Below are 22279 nucleotides of genomic sequence, written 5' to 3'. Positions count from 1 at the left end.
GACCATCAGAGATATTATTAACTGAACAAACTGCACCAATAATGTTATGTCTGTCTTTAATCTAACCTAATACACATGAGACTTGTATACAGCAGTATTCCCAATATTTGCTTCAGCCAAGACAATTTGGGTATATCTGAAGAATGATGTTTTCCTTGCTGTAGACAAAATGAATATGCTTGTTTAGGCTATAAAGGTGAGAAAGAATGAAAAGATACACTAGGTTACACATTCCCAGTGCCTGGGAAAAAGGAGCTCTGCACTGCATAACCTGGCAAACAGTTTTCCCTGATAAAAATAGGAATGCTTTTGATGTGTTAGAGGTATTCTTAAGTTTCTTCAATTCATGTGTCTTTAAATATTTTCCAAAGTTAGTCTGTATTGAAATAGATATATTTCAAGATAAACTAATATACACAAGATACTACAAATTTCAAATATTCTTAATATATTATCATCATTATAAGACTGAAACCTCAGTGTGCTATATAGTCAATATACTAAGATCTCTGGATAAGATGCTGTCTGGATAACAGAAATGAATATGAGAAAACTGAGGTTAAATATCAAATTAATTCTAGAAAATAGTGTGAAGAACTAAAATGTGTCAACAGTGTCTGAGAAAATACAGCAAAAAGAAGCCTGAGAACATTTTTTGCATAGTCTGAAGTCATAGTGCCTCAGTCACATCATATTTTTTCCAAAACATCCAGACACAAGTAACCCAGGGAAACTAAAGACAGTTTAGGAAATGCCCCAAGCTGAGAACAGTTAGACAGCAGGAGACTCCCCAGAGGAAACACCACACTTAGAATCACAGAATATCCTGAGCTGGAAGGGACCTGCAAGGATCACTGAGGTCCAACTCTTGGTCCCGCACAAAAATTCCAACATGTGCCTGAGAGCATTGTCCAAATGCTTCTTGAATTCTGGCAGGCTTGGTGCTGTGACCACTTCCCTGGGGAGCCCATGCCAGTGTTCTCCTGCTTCTTCCTATTGCAGAGGGGAAAATGGGAGGCCCCAACCTAATTCTGAAGTTCAAAATAACCCAACACAGCCACGCAGGTTACTGGCACTTGAATTGATGCACTGGTTTCCCTGCAGCTGGTGTAAGCTGTGTAAGGCTGCCTGTTAAAGGCACCCTCAGGGCTTTTCTAGAAAACAGAATTGCAATCCTGCAAGCTGCTGAACCTGCAAATGGGAACACTCCAGTGGTACCTGCTGCTCCCTGTGTGTGGAGGGCACTAGTAAAGCTTGCTGTGGAAGGGAGGCCATAAATACCCTTTCAAATTTACAGCATGTGGCAAAAGATGACACTCTTAAACTGAAACTGTTCCAACAAATATTGCCCTCTGCTTCAGGGCTAAGTGGTTATGGATTGCCTGCTGAAAGTGTACTTACAGCAGACCTGTCACAGAGCTGTCTCTAACCACAGAGCCATGAGCCAGCAAGGGCAATGGAAAAGGGCTTCCTACCCCACATTCCTCACAAAGTGGGTTTAATCCTGCCCAGGAGCCCAACTCCCACCCTCCTGCCTGCTGCCAGCAGTGCCCCTGCTCCAGCTCAGGAGGTGGCAGGCACCCTGAGGGGCTGCAGTCGGTGAAAGCACACAGGGGTAAGCTACCCTTCAGAGCAAAGGCTTTGGGAATTCAAGGATTGCCAGGAATACATCTAGGCATCGATGCCATGCCCTACAGCTAGGAAAACAATTTAAAACAATGTAAGTAGCAGGCCACTGCACAGTAGCCAACATATTCATTCCATCAAAAACAAATTAGAGCTTTTATGTTTGAGTATCATAAATCAACTGATGCGTGCAAAGGAACTCAAGCTAAATTACAGGGAAATAATATGTTGCTTCAAACAAAATTAATTTCTCTGACTCCCAGTAAAACCTGAACTATGCACACTACAATTGAAGGAAATTTTATTTACCCTCTAACATTTTCAAAACCAGGACATTTTCTTAAATGGCAAAATTTAAGGTAAAATACTGTTGCAACATTGGAATAATAAATACACATTTACAAGTGAAACATATTTCAATTGAAAGCAATATACCTGACTACAAACACCAAGTAATTCTGTGGAAGATATTATGGTAATACACACCCAGGGATATTTAAATAATTCATTCCAATATCTTGCATGATATGAAAAATTTATTTTCTTACCACTATAAAACATAGTATCTCAAATATAACTACATAAGTACTTTCTTTACATACCTATATCCCTTGTATTGCCTTAAAAATTAAGGCCTACCTTCTACTGCCTAGAACAGTAGTTTAAGATTTTTTCCCCCATAAATCAAGTGCAACTGTTCATATACACTTAATTTAATAATACATTTAATCTAATTTGCTATGCAGACATGCGAAAATAAAATACTATGTTTGAATGGGCTGCTATGTAGTTTCCTGCAGTTTGAGCTGCAGCATTATAGTTCATACAGAAAGGGCTTTGACCTATGCACCCTAAGAGCAAAAGCAGCCATAAGTTCATCTGGCTTCTATTCAAAGTTTTTAAAAAGGAGTTTTCTTCACCTTTCAAAATATTCTTACCTCTTCCTTTGTCTTTTTTGATATGACCCTTAGCCAGTCTCCAATCATGCTGAGGACAGCTGCAAAGTAAGCAAGCCCGACAAGGATCCAGAACCACACCACTGGCTTGTAAAAGTCTAGGTATTCAATATCTGATCCCCCTGAAAAACAATACAGTTAAAATTAAATCAGACTTAATAGCTATAGGTGCAAAGATGTTTTTAAAAGTAATTTTCCTAGAAAAAAAGAAGTTAAATGTCTTAAAACTTCTGTATTTTTACCCATGAAAAAATTCCTAGCAAAATACTTTGTTGAATTTGAACAAATTATATAAATTAGTTTGCTCTTGGAAGCAATGGCTGGAGTATGCAAATTTTAGACAATGACTGCTAGCCATTCATAATAGTTACTGAATGAACACAAACTGGTTCAACTTCTGATATACTATCATTTAAGATAGAGGTCAGTGAAGACAGCTTGAATGAAATTACTTCCCACATGCTCCAAATAATGATGCTGTACCAGAGGTTTAAGTATTGTTCCAAAGTATGCAATGTGTACATATCCTGAGAAATCTGGTTTTGTAAGAACTTTAAAACATCTCAATGCTTATATAAAACCTTTATGCTCAGTAAAGAAAGAGTAGCACCTGCATTAACAGGTGCCCCTGGTGGGTAGGCAAATATTATAGTCTCCATTTTGCGGAAGGAAACCAGAGTACAGGGACTTAAGTTGAACTGATCATACTCCCCCCCCAAAAAAAAGGTAGATAAAAGAGAAGTCAGCTGAAGGCAGCTTTTTTGAATCCTACTGCCATAAGCACCAGTCACTTCTTTCCAATGTTAAAGTAAAAAGGAAAAATTTCAGATGTTGGTAATACAGCTTCCAGGTGTAATACAGCTATAAAGAACAGATGTCTTATTTCCACACAAAAAAAATTATGTTCATCCAGAGCTCTTGACAACACCAAATAACTCACATTTCACATCTTGCCATGCAATAAAACAGAAGCCTTAAACTTTTAATTCAGCTATGTTACAACAAGTAAAACCAGACTTCTAGTTTGGGCTGGTGCAAGAATTTCTATGTGTGTATCTGCCCACAGTTGAAGAGACTCCATAGTAAAGCATTCTCGGGCACGTTAAAGTAGCCTGTACAGGTACATAATACTTTGTTTTACGTATCTGCATCCTATAATAAAACAAATCAAAGGAAATTGGCCTGAAAATATCAAGCATCTTGTTACAGTACTGATATTGACTCTCGTGGAGAATAACGTTTTTACTTAGCTGTATTATCACAGAGATTGCATGCAAATAACAAAGAGAGATTGCATGCAAATAACAAAGAATTTTACTGATGACTAGATTTGTATGGAAGCCCTCACAGACAGAAATTTTGTTTTTCTCATGTCAATTACATCTTTGCATCAAGAAAAAAAAATGCATTGAGCTGCAATGGTTTACTTAACTACTCAAGAGATTAATCCACATTGTGCAAGTGGATATAATTTGATGCCTTCATAGTCCCAAGCAGAGGTAGAAGACAGGGCTCTGTTTGGAACAGAAGACATCCAGCCACCAAAGGGCTGAGTTTATCACAGCACAAGAAAAAACATCAAATTATTTGTTAACAACATCCATCTCATGCCAATCTAGTAAAACGGAATTTTAGGGATGATTGACCCAAAATTTTTTGTAATTCAAAAAATGGTTAATTACCACCATGTCTTTGCTCTAGTAATGGGCCACGTTCAGTGGCTCATCCTCTTCTTCAGCTGTTCGTACAATGCACAAGTGTCATAGAACGCATCCACGTGGTTGGTTTTTAATTTTTTGGCATATTATGTTTATAAACCGAAACTGGAACCTAACTCTGCCAGCCTGCAGGAAGCACTTCCTTCACAGTTTATACTCATTTTATTTACAGCAAAGTTAATCACCAAGGCAGGAGTCAGGACATATTCATGTTCAACCAAGTTTTCGATGCTGTCTGGCCAGGAGATGGCTCCATCTAGCCATGCCCAAAGGAGTTCAGCTTCCCTAAAGTTAAAGGGACAAAAGGTATCCAAAGAAATACTCAAGGGTAAGGTTTCACAACTAAAACCTTTATTAGCAGTTGAGCTTCTGAATTTCAAGGACTCCTTGGGTGATTTCACAATTTAATCAAATCTCAGGGAGAGAGAGACATACCTGAGGATGTTTGTACTGTCTCCTGTCATGCTCAAACTGCCATAATGCAGTTACCTGGGAATGTCATTAAATAGGATTTCATAGAGAAATGTGATCACAACTCAGCTGTACTGAATTTAAACTAAAAGAATTCATTAACTACCAAATTTACTTAAATGGGTATGAATGCATTTGTGTATGAGTACGCAAAGCTAAATGTACTGAAGTATATGAGATAATCTAATGATTTTATGGGCAACATGGTAAAAACCATATCAATATGATACACCATCATGTTTCTTTTGCAAAGCAAATTGGTTTATGCAGCCCTCTAGGAAGCAAAATGCTGAGAAGGCAGAAGCTGAATTTTGTTGCTTGTTTGGCAAACCCAATTTTGTGGGCTGAGGGACAAAAATTTTCCCAGCTTTCTTTAGCCTCTACCCAAAATAGGTTAAAACCACAATGAAGAAGAAATCTAGCAGTCTCACTGCCATAATCTGTTACAGCAAGAGCAGCCACAGTTTATTGCCAAGATGTTTTCTGGTAATGATTTGATTTAAAGTAGCTTGAGGTCTACAAGAAATCAAAGTTTTCCTATCCATCTTCATCAAAGGCTATTGCATTGCTGTTGCCACCATTCTTTATCTGCCAAATAACTTTTATTTGGTATTTTCAACACTTTGGAAAATGTAAGTTGTCCTATGGCCCAAACATATTCCTTACTAAGGTTGAGAACTCTGTTTCAGTGAAGAAAGGCATTAGAGAATATTTCAGGAGTGCTTTAGAACAGATTCTGGTTCTCAGGTAAGAGATCAGGATTACAAATATATCTTTTTTACTTATTTATTTATGTAAAACAAGTACTTTTAAAGTAAATAATTTTCTTCATTGTTGTCATTCTTTTCCCCTTTTTTCCTACAGCTAAGCAGCTCAAAATAGAAACATGTAATTATTTCTGTTAAGTTGGTTGGCTTTGCATTTTTACTTCAAATTTAGAAGGAGAGAATAGAAAGTGCTGTCAACATTGAGTATCTCAATTCCATACCAGCAAAAATTTCTGGGTTATTCAAAAGTTGGCAATGCAAACAAGGAAATGTCTGATTTTTCATCAGCAGTACAAATTAATCTGATATAGAAATATCATATAATCCAGTTTTAATTGCAGAATAACAAGTAGCTGTCCACCATCCCTGTTGTGACAAACCTGATGAACATGCTTAATCCAGAAATGTCATTTGTCCCACTCCAAAGAAATATGGAGGTTCAGCCATATTTCAAATCCTTCCTATTTGAAAGGAATTACCTCAGAGGACTGCAAAAAAAAGGGGACAGAGAAAGACTAGCTCATGTGGAGATGCGGAAATACAGAAGGCTGGGGACAAGATATTGCGCTGTCAGAGATGGAATGTAAGTAGGCCATATGAGCCACGTGATGCCACTCAGAGGAAAATGGAGAGCTACTTCAGAATACAAAGCACAGATCTAAAACACTCCTCACATGCTGTCCTACACAGATGCCAAGCAAGACAGTGCTCCACCTTAACCTTAAAGCATGGCTCACACCAGAGAGCCCCTATTACGGGCACCAAGTCCTGAGGGGGCAAAGAGCTCCTATAGATGCCAAAAAAAAAGGCATGGAGCCTGTGGGAGAGCACACAGCTCTCCTCCAGGATGCTGGACACACCCCTGGCTCAGCATGACAGCAATTTCTCTCTGCTGGTGCATGGTATCACACAGTGACAGCAGATCAACTGGGCTGCTATGACCACCAGGTCAAGTGCCCCCGTTTGGTGACATTAAATGAGACTAAAACACCTCAGCTCACTACAAACTGGGTCTCAGACCAAGCAACTGTGCATAGACAGGTATGTGTATTACACCGGCAATACATCAGTGTGTTACAGAATGAAACAGTGAAAAAGCAGTAAGTTAAAAATCAGGGCTCAAAAATGGAAAATAAGCCAAGCAAAAAAAAAAAAAAAAAAAAAAAAACAAACAAAAAAACCCACGTACTCACAAAAGTAACAAAAGAGTTGGAATACATTTTTAAAGTAAGACTTGCAGAATTCTGTGATCTGTTTCACTGAACCGGTTGAGACAATCTTATATCATCATTATGCCCCATTGTGAAATAGACTACTGATATGCTATTTATATTTTTGCCTTCTACTTAATTTAGTCAAGTTATGGACATGCCACCTAATTTAGATTTGAATCGTCTTAGATAAATGCCATTAGAAATATTTGACTATGCCTTCCAAACTGCACTGCAAGTTAAAGAATTTATCTGTACATGTGAACAGTATGTTGTCAATTATACACATATTCATGTGCCTCAGTACCAACCTTAGTATCCAGAAATATATTTCATTGTACTAAAATCATGGCACATTCAACATGAGAAGATTTCTTTTTGTCTTTCACAAGGTATTAATAGTTTTGATTGGGTTTTCTTCTGTCATGTTAAAGTCAATGTTTTCTCTTGAAAACAAGAAAAGGGATGTTTGACTATGTCCTGATATTCATAAGGCAGTGCAGGCTGTAGTACAATTTTTCTTCTTTGTTTTTGTGAGAAGCTACAATAATCCTTCTTCAAATAAAAAAATTGTTTCTCTCCCTCCAAAAAAATTCAACCATTCCAAAAATTAGAAAACAAGTCATTTCATAAGACAAAGAAGTCAAGTTTTTCAAATACAATTCATATATTTTCTTGAACATGCATTATAAGGGCTTTTCATCTTTTCCTTTCTTGCACACACTAGGAGTGATCAGTCTTTTATGTTTGCCTTAAGGCTTCTCTTGCTGATGGAAACCCCAGCTGAAACTTCCACAGGCTCCAAATAACAACTTAGACTCTGACTACCAAAGGGAATGTTTCCTCCCTCTGGTTTCTGGGAAGAGAGTACATGGTCTCCAGTACAAAAAAGAAGAAAGTTCTAAAAAAAATCCTGGAGAACAAAAGAATTTCTAATATGACAGCCTGTGCTACAGCCAAGGACACCATTATATTCCTGAATCCCAGGTTCTTCTGTTGGCTCCCTTTTGCTACAGCTATTGAGTAACACAGTGTCCTGTACCTCCTGAAAGTTCTTCTTTTCGGCTCCTACTTGCAGTGGCACCAGAAAGCAGATAGTTTCATGTTAGTGAAAAATGATAAGTATTTCAGAAATATTTCCCTACACATCAACACATATGTTAACACAACCGTGGGATTTGTTTGTAGGGGTTGTAAACTTAGGGGTTTTTTTTCCTCTGAGATGACAGTTCACAGAAAAAAAGATTTGAAAATTTTCAGATATATAGGAATTTCGGGGTTTTGAGGGAACTTTATGGGCCAAAACTGACACATGTTTATGGATTATCAGAAGTGCCTCCAAGCACTAAAACAATCATCAATTTGACTTCTATTGCAGAAAGTACACTCTGATATAATTGCAAATCAGAGCATCACTGCCCACCAATTATGCTTTGGCTATAATGCTAAATGGAAGAAGACAATTTTCACTGTAAGTATTATTTAAGGAGAAAAGAATCAGCAAAATGAACAAATTAATGCCACTGAGAGGATTTTTTTCAACTGCATTGCATCTAGACACTGGAGCATCATTCTGTTTGCTGCTTTTTTCTCACCATGGCAAACCAGAACCAAGACCAGCATGCTCTACAACCACAATATTCTATCATGACCACCTCTTTTACAGCCCTACACAGCATTACATGCCTTAACTCTTCATGTTTCTCCCTTGTTTGTGACACCCAGCTTTCCTAAACTTCAAGAAGAGTTCTCCAGACAAAGCCTACCACAAAAATATCAGTGGCCCTTAATGTCCACTCTGCAGTTATGACTTACCTAAAAGAGAAACAAGCAAACCAAAAAATCATGAAGAGAAGATACTAATGTGTTAGGGTGCAAAAAATTCTACATACTTCCTCAAAATTAAAAAGGAAGCCTAGCTCTTAGGACAAATTCTATCAGCTCCATTGAGAACTTGCAATGTCAGTTTCCTTCATAATTTCATTCTTACAAATACACCGATGAGTGCAAACTTCCACAATGCAAACTCAGCCAATTAATACCTTACCTATTTTTCAAAATCTTTATTTAACCAGCCAATTATGTACTGCAAAAGAAACAATTGGATGTTTTTGAAAAATCCTTCAAGTCACCTGCTAAAACCAGAGTATTTTAGTTCACCCAAAGTTGATAATATTATCAACTTTATCTCTGTCAAAATATAGTCCCATGGGGATGTTAACCTCCCAGTTATGATGGAGGCAGCCATCTAACCCTGTTCTCTCGAGCGTTCTCTCTGCAATTACAAATCCCATTCCTCCTTTAAGTCAATAGCATACTTCAGTTCAAATACAAGTCTTATGCATATTGCTCAAAGAAACTAGAAAGCACTTCTGATACTTTGAAATAATGGATTTACAGCAGGATTTTTAATTAAATAAAGAACATCTATCAAGTGAACCATAAAAGGCCATCAGCTATAGAACAATATAATTCAAGGACATTCTGCAGAAAGAGAAAGTGTTTCCTGGTAAAATTAAAAAGGAGACGATGTAGGAAAAAAATTATGATATCAAATGGTCTACAAATAGAGAAGTCTATGGAAATTTATAATGGGAGTAATGATGAATGTACTCAGTGTTCTAGTTAGAGCCAAGTGGGCCATTTCATATAATGCTTTACAGTAAATATAACCAGGCCTTTATACACTATCATTTTTATTCCCTGGCATACATGTACCCTTCAGGAATGAAAGTCTAAAACACCCAGACTCTTGACTTGAAAACAGCATAAATTTTTTATTTCATGCTAGTTGTTATTTGACCAGAATCACAAATTATGAAGATGAAATGAAAAGAAAAAGAATACGGGAAAGAAAATGGAAAGGCAGAAGTCAAGACACACACAAAGACATTTGGACACATCACAAATAACTATGTAAAAGTCAAAAGAAATTTGATTTGCTATTTTATAGCTCTGTTCTGTAATTTACAAGAATCTTTGGCAACCTTGCAAGCAGTCTAAAAATTAAGGCTCCCTGAATAGCTTAGTATTGTCAACAACAACTAAATTTACCCCCATTTTACCCAGATCATTTACAAAAATGTCAAGCAGTTCTGATATTTTAGAGGTCCTTGTTGGACCTCACCAACCTGAAAAGCTTTTGCCAGTGACAAGACCCCATTACTGCCATCAAGGCAAAACTTCCAGCACATCTACAAGAGGAGTTACCCAACCTGAGAGCCTCAGCTTGGCACACTTGGACTCACACAACAGCCATGGGTACAGACAAGACACAGGAGGAGCCCACAGCATATGAGTGTCTAGTTAAAACAGTTCCCTCCAGCAGAGTAGCTCACTGAGAGCAGACCAGCACAAAGGTCCTTGTCAGCCACCTCTGGCTTGCTCAGAGTTCAGGGGTGGGAGAGAGGTGTTTCATGAGAGAGAAGGTGGAGCTGCATCAGCAGAAGCATCAGACCAGGCCAAGGAAAGCAAATCTCAGGCTCAGAGCACAAAGCCCTGAATTCCTGAACCTCACCCTCTACACATCACTGACTCAGATTGACATGCTTTCTCAGCACAGACAGCATATACTTACTCAAATCTAAGAAGTGAATGAATGCTTCTGACACCTTTTCAAGAAAAAGGTTGACACAGAACTGGCCCAGACTTTGATATACTGATCTAAAAAAAGTTATTTGAAAATAATTCAGCTTAATGGGACCATAGAAATTGGACATGTTAGCTACAGGTTGTGCTAAAACTTCTCCTGACGTTACAAAAAACACATGGGCAAACGTGTACTGACAACCAAGAATCATAGAAGTGGGATGCAGCAGATCCTACAGAAATCAGATATTTCAATGCCAGAAAGAGAATTCTGGAATATTTTGAAAGCAAGGGACGCACACAAAACTTATGTTATATAACTTCACAGGGCGAGGTATTTTAAACAAGTCCAGCTGAAAAGATATATTCAGATTAAAATGCTCTATTAGTGTTTGCACTTCATAACTTGTAAGAAAAATAAAACAAACCCCCTACCTAAATTATATTCTACTTAATTTTTAATAGTATAAGAAGAGAAAAAACAGTAAGTAGAGACATGCATCAGGAATTTCACTGTTCCAGCTCCTGTCTCCACACTGTCACATTAACCAAAAGGAGGACAGGCCCCATCACATGAATGATGAAGGATAAAACTGGGAGAGAGGCACCACAAGAGAGATACATCTGTCTCAAAAATAAGAAAAGATGCAGAATAAATACCACTGTACCAATCATTATAAGATAAAGAGTTATGAAAAAAATCTTACCTGCAACATAGTCACCAAATCCAATGGTAGTTAAAGTGATCACCACAAAGTAGATTGCATCGAGTGTGTTCCAGCCTTCTATGTGCTTGAATATAACTGCAGGAAGAGCAACAAACAGCACGCAGCCAAACAGTATGAATATTATTGTTGAAATGATGCGAATCTTTGTCTGACTCACATTCCATTTCTGGAAAGGGAAGGGGAAAGACAGGAAACCCATTGTTAATAAAACTGCACCGTGCACATCAGCACCCATCACCCCCAGCGTGCACTACACAGCTTTAGAGAGCAGTGCATTATAATTCTCAAACAAACAGAAAAATTCAAGCAGGATTTTATTCTGAAATGGGCTTCAAAGCAAACATGACTATCCTAGGAAACATTTGCCAGCAGTAAACGCAGAGCAGGTCTGGACTCCTCATGGCTGAGCAGCATGTGTAGCATTCACTAATATTAACAGCTGATGATGTGAAAGTTTTGAGGGCTGTCTAGATATTCAAGTGAGTTGCAAGTAGTGCATGCACCTGCAATTTCTCTAATTTTGTACATCCACAAATAACCAAATAAATAAGGTGAATTTTAATCATACAGTCCTCTGTAATCAAATAATCAGCTAAACAAAATCCTACAAAACAGAGCTGGAAGGGACGTAAGAGATCCCCTTTTCCAAACCTGCCCAAAGACAAAAACCCACCTAAGCCACTGCAAATACTTTACTTGTGACCACACTCTTGTCATCAGATAATTTTCCTAATTCTTAATCTCTATCTCAACTCCTTCAGTTTAAGTGTACTATTTAGGTTTGTATCCAAGACAAAGAAATTGTTAATTTTCTCTTTCCAGCAAGCTTTCACGGGTGTTCCCTTTTAGTTACATGTTCTTTAAATCAAATAAATTTATTTCCTTTTCTTCCCTTCCCTATATTTCTTCCTATCCCTTGGCACCAGCAAACTAACCCATGTTTCATTAAGTGTTGTACTCAGAAGTAGATATGAAAAAATAGCACAAAGTAGAATGGAATGACCGTTTCGTATGCTTTGCCTGTTTACAGTTTTACCTACAGTGCATGCTTTTCCATGGCAGTATGACATTAACCCACGTTAGCATGCTAACCTCTAGAGCCCACAGAGCATTCCTATAAAATTGCACTTAGCTGGTTCCTGACATGCAGCTGCATATTTTATTATTCCATCGTATATTACTTTGAATTTGTCCTGCTTGAATTTAATCCTGTCTAGTCAGACTGCTTTTCAAAAATTTTAAAATCATTTTGATCCTCCAAGTTTTAGCTCTCTCCCCAGCTTGAGACCAACTGCAGATTTAATGAATCATGTTATTTAGCTGTTGTGTATGAACATTTTTTCTAAACTGTACTAAAGCTAGAACAGACCCCTGCAAAGTCCCATTTTGCGTGCCCAGCCAATGTGACATTTTCCATCCACCCAATGCATGTTGGTTCAACCTAAAAGAAGGAATTATACAAGAAACTTTCACAGAAATCAACTGAAAATATTGTTCAGAATGGACATTTTCTTGTTTTTAATTCAGTGGGAACTGATTGTGTTTACAGCCAGCATGACCAAGGTCAAGTTTTGTAACCCAAACCAGAGTAACAGTGTGTGTTATGGGAACATAAAAATCCCTGCTCTGACCCATCTGCATCTCCCAGTTCTTTAGGCAAACTAATAAACAGAATTAGGGAGTGTTCCAGGCTGCAATATATAGACCAGTGTTTTCATTCAGATACTGTCAGAAGGCAGCAAGATACTGCTTTTTATGTTGGGGAATTCTTGTTGTAGGGATACACCCATTATAAAAAAAAAGGAAAACCATTCTCTCTATGAGCAAGAGAAACACAAATTGATCTCAGAACTTCTCTAATTTTAGGAAAAAAAAATCAGTTATGAAAACCCAGAAAATATAAAATGTTCTTATGGAATGTTCTTGCTTTTTTTAGACAAATCTCAATGGAAATCTGTGTTATTCACCAGCACCTTGTCTGGACATGAACGGATGTTTCAAAGCCAAAAATGCATGCCTTTTCTTAAAAAGCTTTCAAGTTTGTGTTTGCCTATTGCATAAGGCTACTCAGCACAGGCCCAGTTTGCTTTGCATCAAAAATAAAGCCATGTCAGACCCTTTCTATATAGAAAAGGCGTCCTGCATGCAAGGGTAGGGCTTGGTGTGGAAAACCAGTCCTAACACCTGCAGTGCTGATGCAAGCAGCTACAAAATTGGTTACTAAGCGTTCACTGCTTCAAAAATCTCAATGAATACATTTATCACATGCTTTAAGGGAAAGCATCACAGCAAGCTTACGAGTAAAAAAGGCAGAGCAAAAATAAAATTCTTTGGATCTTATTCCTCATCCCAACCATAATCATGGTAGGGAATGTGTCTTCACCCAATTCTCAGAGGTGTTCATTAGCAAGTGCCAAGTCCTTCCTACCTTTTCCTGTACATCTGATTGCAACGAGCTATACCCTGTTTTTCGGGCTTTTCATTTCACTTATGAAATTCAGAACAAGCAGCAAGAAAACCCAAATGAGGCAGTCAGCATACTCACAACAAAGGTATCTTCTACTTTGGCAATTCCTTTTCCAAAGATTGTCCCTAGTTGATCTCCAACACCAGCCAACAGAAAACCAAACAGAGGAATTCCCAATAAGGCATAGATGATACAGAATATCTTTCCACCTTGTGTGCGTGGAGAGATGTTTCCAAAGCCTAAATTACAAACAACTTGAGATGTTTAAGAGGTTATACACAATACATTATAAATTTTAAAAGAACTGCAGGAACAGAACAGTTAAAAACAGGCTAACCAGGTTAAACATATGACACAGCAAACATTGTGAGAAATTAAATGAAAATGTAGGTCATACCATCCTCCCTGAGCTACTCTTACCATCTATTACATGTAGTGAATAGCAATCTATTCCTTAGCCTGCCAGTGTCTGTCACTGGCTGCAGCACCTGTAAACAACGCACAATTTTCCTTCAGATGAGCCAAGTTTCAAAGTGAAGCAGCTTAAAAAACCCCAAACCACCTGGATGAGCAAAACAGGGATTTCTACCATAAAAATTCTTCCTTATTAAAGATTTTTCATTATTAAAGGCTTTGGTTCCTTTGAACAAAGCTTAGAGTAACAGTTCACATCTCTGTCCCTTTGAAAGTGGAAATCATTTTGTCTTCACAGGCTTGTGTAAAAGAGCACCCCAGATTCCTCTGATGGCTCAGTTGCTGCTGGTCCACTTAGAACAGAGAAAAAGAAATACCAAGAGCACAGGCCCCAGCACCTGTGGAATGCCCTCAAGTACATCTCCCAGGACCAGTATTTAATGATTTGGACAAGGTCACATAGGCAGAACCCTACAGACAAGTTTCATGAGCTTATGTCCTGAGTTTTAATTCAGGAGATTTTCCCCTCCAAAGGATCACTAATGTTTTGAGGGAGCAGTAGCTGTAACACCCCAGAATTGCCGACGTTCTTTCACTTTTTAACAGACCAACATGCCCTTCAAAGGAGGCAAGAGGGAAAACTTGTCATAAAAAGGCTTATCTTTAGAAATTAAACAAAAGTTTATTTTAACATTACCTTTATTGTTAGAAAAATAACTTGCAAATAAAAGCAAAGTGTTTTAGCATGTAACTGAGAAATTTGTCTTAGTGTCTTAAATTTTTCATAAGAAAAACATCATATGCACATAAATCCCTCTAAGAAAATCCAATTTTCCTGAGAACAACCAACATTTTATTTTTAAAGTAGCTTAATATTTTTTTCACAATATAACTAAATTCCTACAATATAGAGCACATTTAATGTGTATCTTAGCTATTTATCAGAATTTGTATTTAAGTATTCTGAGCATGTTTGTTTAACATATAGATTTTCTTTATGGAATCTGTTATCCTAATTTTTGGTTCTGCTTTCATGTAGGTGAGCTACACCAAAGTTCTGTTGCCAAAACTACTTTTTCCTTTCAGAACACACAAGACAAAGCTGTCCCTCGCTTAACTTGGAACAGGGTTGCTCAGAGAAGCGGTAGATGCCCCATTCCTGGAAGTGTCCAAGGCCAGGTTGGATGGGGCTCTGAGAAATCTGGTCTAGTGGAAGGGGTCCTTGCCCATGGCAGGGAAGTAAGAACTGGATGGTTTTTAAGGTCCCTTCCAACCCAAGCTATACTATGATTCATTAAAATAAAAATAAATCCCACTGGGAATATATTTTACTCCTAGATCATTTGCTCTAATATCAGTTTTCAGATTGCAATTATGTAAACAACAAATGTAAGTTTGATGGAATTCAGTTAGGGAAAAGACAGTTGATATTAAAGTTTTCCCCAAATCCTGACTAATAAACCCTGTCAAACAAAAAAAAAGAACAAAATCAATTACAGGTTGCAGAGCCCTACAACTTTGTAAATGTTCCCTGCACTAGCATAATGAAAAAAGTCTGAGTCAGAAAACTGCAAAAAGTCATAGCAACTTTAGACCAACATAATATACTTCTCCATAAACCAGAGTCAGGACTAAAATTACAATTCAGGAAATTTCAGCTCCACTGAGTTCACTCTGTCTGTCCCTTCATGCACCGAGGAGTAAAGACTCATGTCTTAAAATAAAATTAGCTCATCACCAATCAAAAAGGGACAAACAGATCCAAGCTGATCTGTTTCCATAAATATGCCTGTTTATGCATCAACAGAAGCTTGAATTGTTCCAGGTTATAATTCCTGGGAGGTCTTAATGCAATTCAGAATCAGGGGTCTGGATGCACCAAATTTAGAAAACTCATGCTAGGGGATTTGGCAATCACTTTTTATTTACTTCTCTGCAAAAGCGATGTCTTACAATGGTGACAAAACACCAGCCCAGTGGAGCACATGCCAAGCAGGCAGTTATGCTTGCCTGGCCCCATAAAACAAGCAGGCACTCTGTGAGCATCCCACAGCTCTTAGAGAGGCTGTTGCTCTGCAGCATGCTCCTCATCTACTGCTAATTGACATGACGACACCAAGTTCACATTCAGCTCTGGGTACTCTCCCTAAATCAGACTTATGTCTTCCTGGAAGGAAGGATGGTACTTCACTTTTACACTCAAATTCTTGGTTTTCATCCTAAAAACTGTCAAATGCTTTTCTTCCATAAACAACAGAAAAGGCATTGGGTGATTAATTGTATGATTAAATCTCACACATTACTGGATAAAACAACGCTTCACCAGGTAGAAGTTTATTTCTGTCCAGATGCTCACTGAACATAATACAAACCATGGGTAGGGTACCTACTTTAGTGACCTGATCTACCAAGGGGTTTCCATCACACATAAATCGCATTTCCTACTGTGTCATGTTTTATAACCGTCTGCTGCTGTACACTGCAGCCTACTTTGTGAGTTACACAAGTTGTCCTTAAATCCTACTCTCAGCTTCTCCAGTGAAAACCTAATCTATTATTTATTCAACAGGAGAGGAAATGTATTTATATTTCATAGGGTTGATGTAATTCCCAAGAGATTTGTGTCAGAAAAGTATTATTTCTTCCTTTAAATAATTATAATAGAAACAAAAAGAAGAATTCTGTTGCTAGGTAAAAACCAAGGAAACCTTCATTTTGGGCACTGTGCTGGGAGAACAGAACATGGTCATAGGAATGCTGCTGCATATCCCTGCACTCCTCCATGTGGAGGGAAGGAACATCTGGTCCCAGTGCAGTAGCTCCCCTGGCATGTTTTCACTTCTGAGTTCCCCCTTCCACTCAAGAGGCAGCATAAAGTCTGGCTAGGACTGCCTTGCCCACAGAGAAACCTCACAGAATCAGCCACATCACAACATGGTCTGCTGCCTTTTCCCTGCCTCAGGAGCTACTTGCCTGGGTGGGATGGCAACAGGATGTGCACACTGCAACTGCACAGGCAGCCTCAGTACCTTGCTTATTCTTCACACTTTCAGTCCTGTGCAGCTCATCCCTTCCTCTGTTTCTACTGAGGGGGAAGTTCCTAGAACCAGGTTATTCTCCATTTCAACCACTGTGCTTGGGTTTGATTGAGGAAATTAATGAGTTCATTGGAAAGCTTCCCTCAAAGATTTTAACCAATGCTATCTGCCATGAACAGTACAGAGTAGAAAATTTAACTTTCCAAATGGGATCAAATTTCATCCAAAAAACTGTCAGTATCCTTTTCAGACTATCTTCCCCAATACACTCTCCTCACTTCACTTTCACAACAAGGAAGATGATGATCTGCCTCCTAATTTCACCAAATCCCTTTCATGTCCTGCTAAAATCTTAGTGTTCCTTTAATGGACAAAGGACTTGTCTCTGACAAATCCTTTGTCTTGTCCTTCTGTGGACAAGAAATGCTTTTTAGAAGGAGCTTCCAGTAACCCCTGAGTGAATTAAGAATAAAAGGCCATAGTAAGTAGATTTTAAGTAATTGCTCCACTCAACAAAATAATTCCATGGTTTCAACTCCAAACTCTTTAGAGTCTCTGAGATTCAAATCAGATTCAAAGGGAATCTGAATCCCTTTGGTCAGCAATAGAGGTGGAAGCAGAGGTATGCAAAATGAAAAGGGGGAAAAAAACCCAAAAAAACCCCAATCAAAATGATATTTTTTAGGATTCCTTACTTTCACGTTGTCTTTTTTGACATATTTCAGGGAGAACTAAAGCATCTGTAACTTTCCCATGAGAAGCAGACTCACTGTTAAGCAGATATTAGTAACTTTAATAACTATATATTACTACTTTTGAGTAAAACAATGTCTGAAGTTTCAAATCCCAGTTGAGTCTTCCCCCCCAGGACAAACAATACATTATATTGCAAATATAGAAAATCTTGAAGTGCTATAAATTCTCATACAATTGACATGACACTTTTGTTTGGATGATAAGCATCTTTGTATTCACACCTTCATAAAAAGGAAGACTGAAAACTAATTTAATTTTTTTCTATTTTAACTAGAGAAAGAGATCCCTTTGCTTTCTAGTTAACCAACATCTTCAGAAAACTCTTGTAGATACACATTTACAAATGGAGTTAGAAATACAGAGACTCCAAATGAGCATATTTTTTACATAAAATTCCCAGACAAAGCAAGGAATCTACTGAAACTATCTAGCATCAATAAAGTATTTCTCATGTGAGAGCTCATAGGTGCTTTTGAGAATTCTAAGACTAAATTTTACTTGCTAAATTGACTGGAAGAGAGTGCCACCACCTATGATTCATTTATTTCAAATACCTCAAGTGGGATTGAAAGTTCTGGGGAAGTTCTGAAACATTTTCGTTCTATACAAGGAAATGTAAATTCGAATACAAGTAAATGCTTTCTCCCTGTTTTTGATAAAACTCAGGTTACACAAGGCATCATTCATGACATAGCAAAAAAAAAAAAAAAAAAAAGTGAAAATTATCCCAAATTAATGTCATATATTTTGAAGTATGAGAAACTACTCTCAGCAGTAGGTTTGGCTATGCAGTCCATTGATGGAACAGCGCAACACTGCGGGATAAATGATTTGGTGAGCAGGCACACTCTTAATTACATAAAAGTGAATTACGAAAGTTGATACTGAGATTTCACAGAATCAGAAAAAAGGCAGAGCTCCTGGCTGCTGACTCCCAGGAGGCTGGAGCCAGGGGAAGCAGCTGCTACAGCCTCGGCCTCAGCCACCGAACTCTGTGTGCCACTGAAAGCGGTGTAGCCATGGGTTCACATCAACCCTGACTACCCAGCTCAATTACAATGATTACCCTTTTCAAAGGGCACACGTGTTTTGATACTGAATGTCAAATTGATTTTAAGGATCAAAAGATGCTCTTTCCAGGCCCTGAGAGCTATCTGAAAAAATTATAAAAGGTAGCTCATTTCTAGAAGATAAAATCCTTTTTTCCCTTTGGATCACCGCTTGGGCTCAGGAGATTAGCATTAAATACATCCCTGCCCAACAGTGCCAAAGCAGAGATACGCACTTAATCACAGATGAATAAGATATCCCTTTTAGCATAAATAATGGGCTAGACATAATCATTAAACACAAAGGCAATGTTTGTACTCACACTGACTATGGGGAAATCCCTTCACACACTGCAGAAGCAGTAAAACTTCCATGTTTGTGTTCATCGTGTGGAAAAAAATAATCCACATTTTTAAACTGATCTCTTTTCCTTTCATTTTCTTAACTCTGTCCGACACTTCCAGTTTGACATGCTTGTGTATGTCAGTGTTATTTATTTGTATATTTACAAACACATATTCCATGAGGTTTTATGGCTTTGTATAGTACAAGGGCTTTTTCACTTCTCCGTGTGACATCCCTCCCAGTATTTCAAAGTAGCTAGAAAACTCCTATTCCCTTTTTTACAGGAAGGTGACTGAAGCACAGTGGGAAGGAAAGTCCAAAATTCTCTATATTATTTAGGTCCATAGCTCACACCAGATCAGTGGCTGAGGACTGTGCATTACACTAACCCTTAATTAGTGGAAGTTAGACATCTGAAGCCCTTAAAGACCCTCAGTCAGTCTTGCTCAAGATAGAGGTACACAGACATAGATGTTGCCAATATTTACAAACTCTTTGGACTTCCCTCCTGTCAGGACCAACACATGTGCACACACACACATTCCTGAACACAAAGGAAGAGAATTTGAAGGTTGAATAAGTCCAAGGATTACTTTAAAATCTAAATCCCTAAATGAATTGAATACAAATACTCTTGCTTGGAAAGTACAATGTTTCTGTGCTATATATACACAAGAATTCTTTCACCCATGCACATACTACGTGATACAGCCCTTGCTCACAAGCTGTTGCCTGTGGATCCCAGCATGAGTATGCAGATAGTGCTCTTCCTTCAAGTTCATTCATCAATTGCACATACAGAAAATAATTTAGCTTTTAAATTTAAGAAATTCCTTCATGAGTCCTGCTGAAGGAAGAACCCTGTGCAATAACAGAGATGTTTTAGACCATGGTCTGCTACGAAACTGAAAATCTCTACAGAAGTTTGGCATAATTTCTTCATAGAATTGTTTAGGGTGGGAAAGACTGTTAAAGACTGAGTCCAGCCATTGACCTAACACTGCCAAGCCCACCATTAAACCGTGTCCCTAGGTGCCACATCTACACATCAATCTTATGCCTCCAGGGCTGGTGACTCAACCACTTCACTCACCCACTCCAGCTTCTAGAAGCCAATTCTCACAGTTTTAGTCAGTGATTTGGGATCCATGTTGTCACAAATTACTGCTGTTTATTGAGTGTTTGGTATTCTCTAGATTCCAAACTACAATATTCTGATTTTTAGCACTAGCCCGTAATTCTGTGTCACAAAACTGCAAATAGATTATTTAGAAGGTTATTAAGTTCTGTCTCAAGCCTGAAAAAAAGACATTACCAATACTTCTCTTCTAACCAGGAATAATAACAGGAAAGCCTAGACTGACATTAATAAAGTGTGCAATATTCAAGAACTGACAATACAGAAGTTGATCTCCTTTCAGTGGTTTCTTTTAATCTGTGTTCTGTAGGAGCACTAATCAAATCAATAAAACTTCTTGTAAAAGAACAGGCTATAAATATTCATAGAAAGTAAGTTTCCTTCAAGTCAAAGTGCTGTACTGGAGAGGTGAAAGAGTATTCCAAGAAAGGTCTCTGTATGAATATGGCAGTATTCAATAGCTCACACTGAGTTGCTAAGGCAATTTCTAAAGGAACTGGGTAATGATTGTTAAAATACTCTTAGAAGATTAAACATCTACTCAGATGGCTCTGCCTCCCAGCACAGATTCTGCATTTCTTTCAGCTGTCACTTCGCCCAGTAAAAAGTATCTACATCTCATTGGTAGTAAGGCTTCTGAGCTTTTTTCAATTATTTTCTTTTTGTTGTTGTTATTGCTTGCATTAATTTTACTTATAATTCTTATTCTAGCGAAGTTGAATCAGCTCCAAAACCCAAAAACTCCCACTTACTTATTTCCTCTAAGTGAAATTGTTTCACAGGAGCAAGATGTCAGGCTAACACAGCTAGCAAAAACATGATGTACTTTAAAGTAAAAAGTTAATATTTCACCATTTCATGAAACTTTTACCAGCCACATATTCTTATCAAGTGTAAGCACATATCAAATATGACAAAGCAACACTCCTTCTGCAAAAGAATTCATTAGCAATATACCAATGTGTGGATAAAATACTTGGTTCCAGGTGATCCACAGAAAAATAAAAATGGTGAATTTTAGATGTACTGACAAAAACAACCTGATACTGCAACTTTAATGGAAATCTGAAAGAATGTTTTCTGGAGTTTGGTGGATTTCTTTAAATACCATTCCTTTTTGTTCCCTAGAAGTAATTGAAGAAACAGGTTTGCATTTTGTTTACAAATAAATCAATTCTCAGTGCTGGGTAAAACAGGCTTTTGCAGGCCTCTCCATCCTAGGGGCAAAGCAATACATATGCTTTCCTGCAGAGTGGAAAACTGCCTGTACCTCTTTCTGTCTTCCCTATGAAAAATAAAATGTGGCAAAAGCGCTCGCAAATTAAAGCTATGCCAGACTTAGAGCAACAAACTATAAACACAACTTGGTAGCGGTGAAGTCACAGATTAAAAACGAGAACTGAAAATTCCATAATCCTGCGCTCAGCAGATCTGGACCTCAGATTGTGACAAGCTGATACAAGTGGCCAAAATGAGTGCAGCTACCCTGACCTGTTAGGGAAGCTACAATCCTCTTTCTGGTTTTAAACTTTTCTTCACACAACCAGTTTCACTTTAAGAGGCCTTTCCTCAGGTCAGTGTTTAAGAATACTATTATTTTGCCTCATCAGTTTTTTCTTCCTGTATCTATTCTTCCTTGTAAGCTACGCATACCCAGCCCATGTATCCAGGGAAATCCTGGCAAAGAGAGGAGTCCAGGGGAGATGGGCAGCAAGGAAACTGCCAGGATAGAGAAACTCCTCATTTGCACATATTTAAATGCACACTTGCTTAATCTTTGCAAGACAAGTGGGAAGAAGAAAGAGAATATATGTTGTCAAGAGGAAATGTATACATACACATAATATTGTACCTAATGTCAAATAGCTGAGTATTTTATTACTAATAAAAGTGCTTCTCTATGCAGTCCTACCAGCATATAATAAAACAAAATTTTATGGTTAAAAAAAGAAGGCATACTACCAAGTTTCTAAAATAAAATGCTCTGAAGATTTTTATTCATAGTG

At 37.9% G+C, this 22279-nt stretch overlaps 1 protein-coding gene across 7 annotated transcripts in view; it reads right to left on the bottom strand.

Annotated features, from left to right (window-relative positions):
- KCNK2 (potassium two pore domain channel subfamily K member 2) overlaps nucleotides 1-22279 on the bottom strand; it is a 128776-nt gene that overhangs the window by 14097 nt on the left and 92400 nt on the right. For all 7 annotated transcript variants that reach the window (XM_032102989.1, XM_032102991.1, XM_032102990.1 and 4 more), the window contains 3 exons: nucleotides 13611-13771; nucleotides 11045-11231; nucleotides 2565-2704 (listed from right to left, as the gene is read on the bottom strand). In XM_032102989.1, the coding sequence (XP_031958880.1) occupies nucleotides 2565-2704; nucleotides 11045-11231; nucleotides 13611-13771 (488 nt within the window). The remainder of the gene's footprint in view (nucleotides 1-2564; nucleotides 2705-11044; nucleotides 11232-13610; nucleotides 13772-22279) is intronic.

Source organism: Corvus moneduloides, chromosome 3, assembly GCF_009650955.1.
Source record: "Corvus moneduloides isolate bCorMon1 chromosome 3, bCorMon1.pri, whole genome shotgun sequence".
Lineage (NCBI taxonomy): Eukaryota > Metazoa > Chordata > Aves > Passeriformes > Corvidae > Corvus > Corvus moneduloides.
This window is presented reverse-complemented; position numbering and strand designations above follow the sequence as displayed.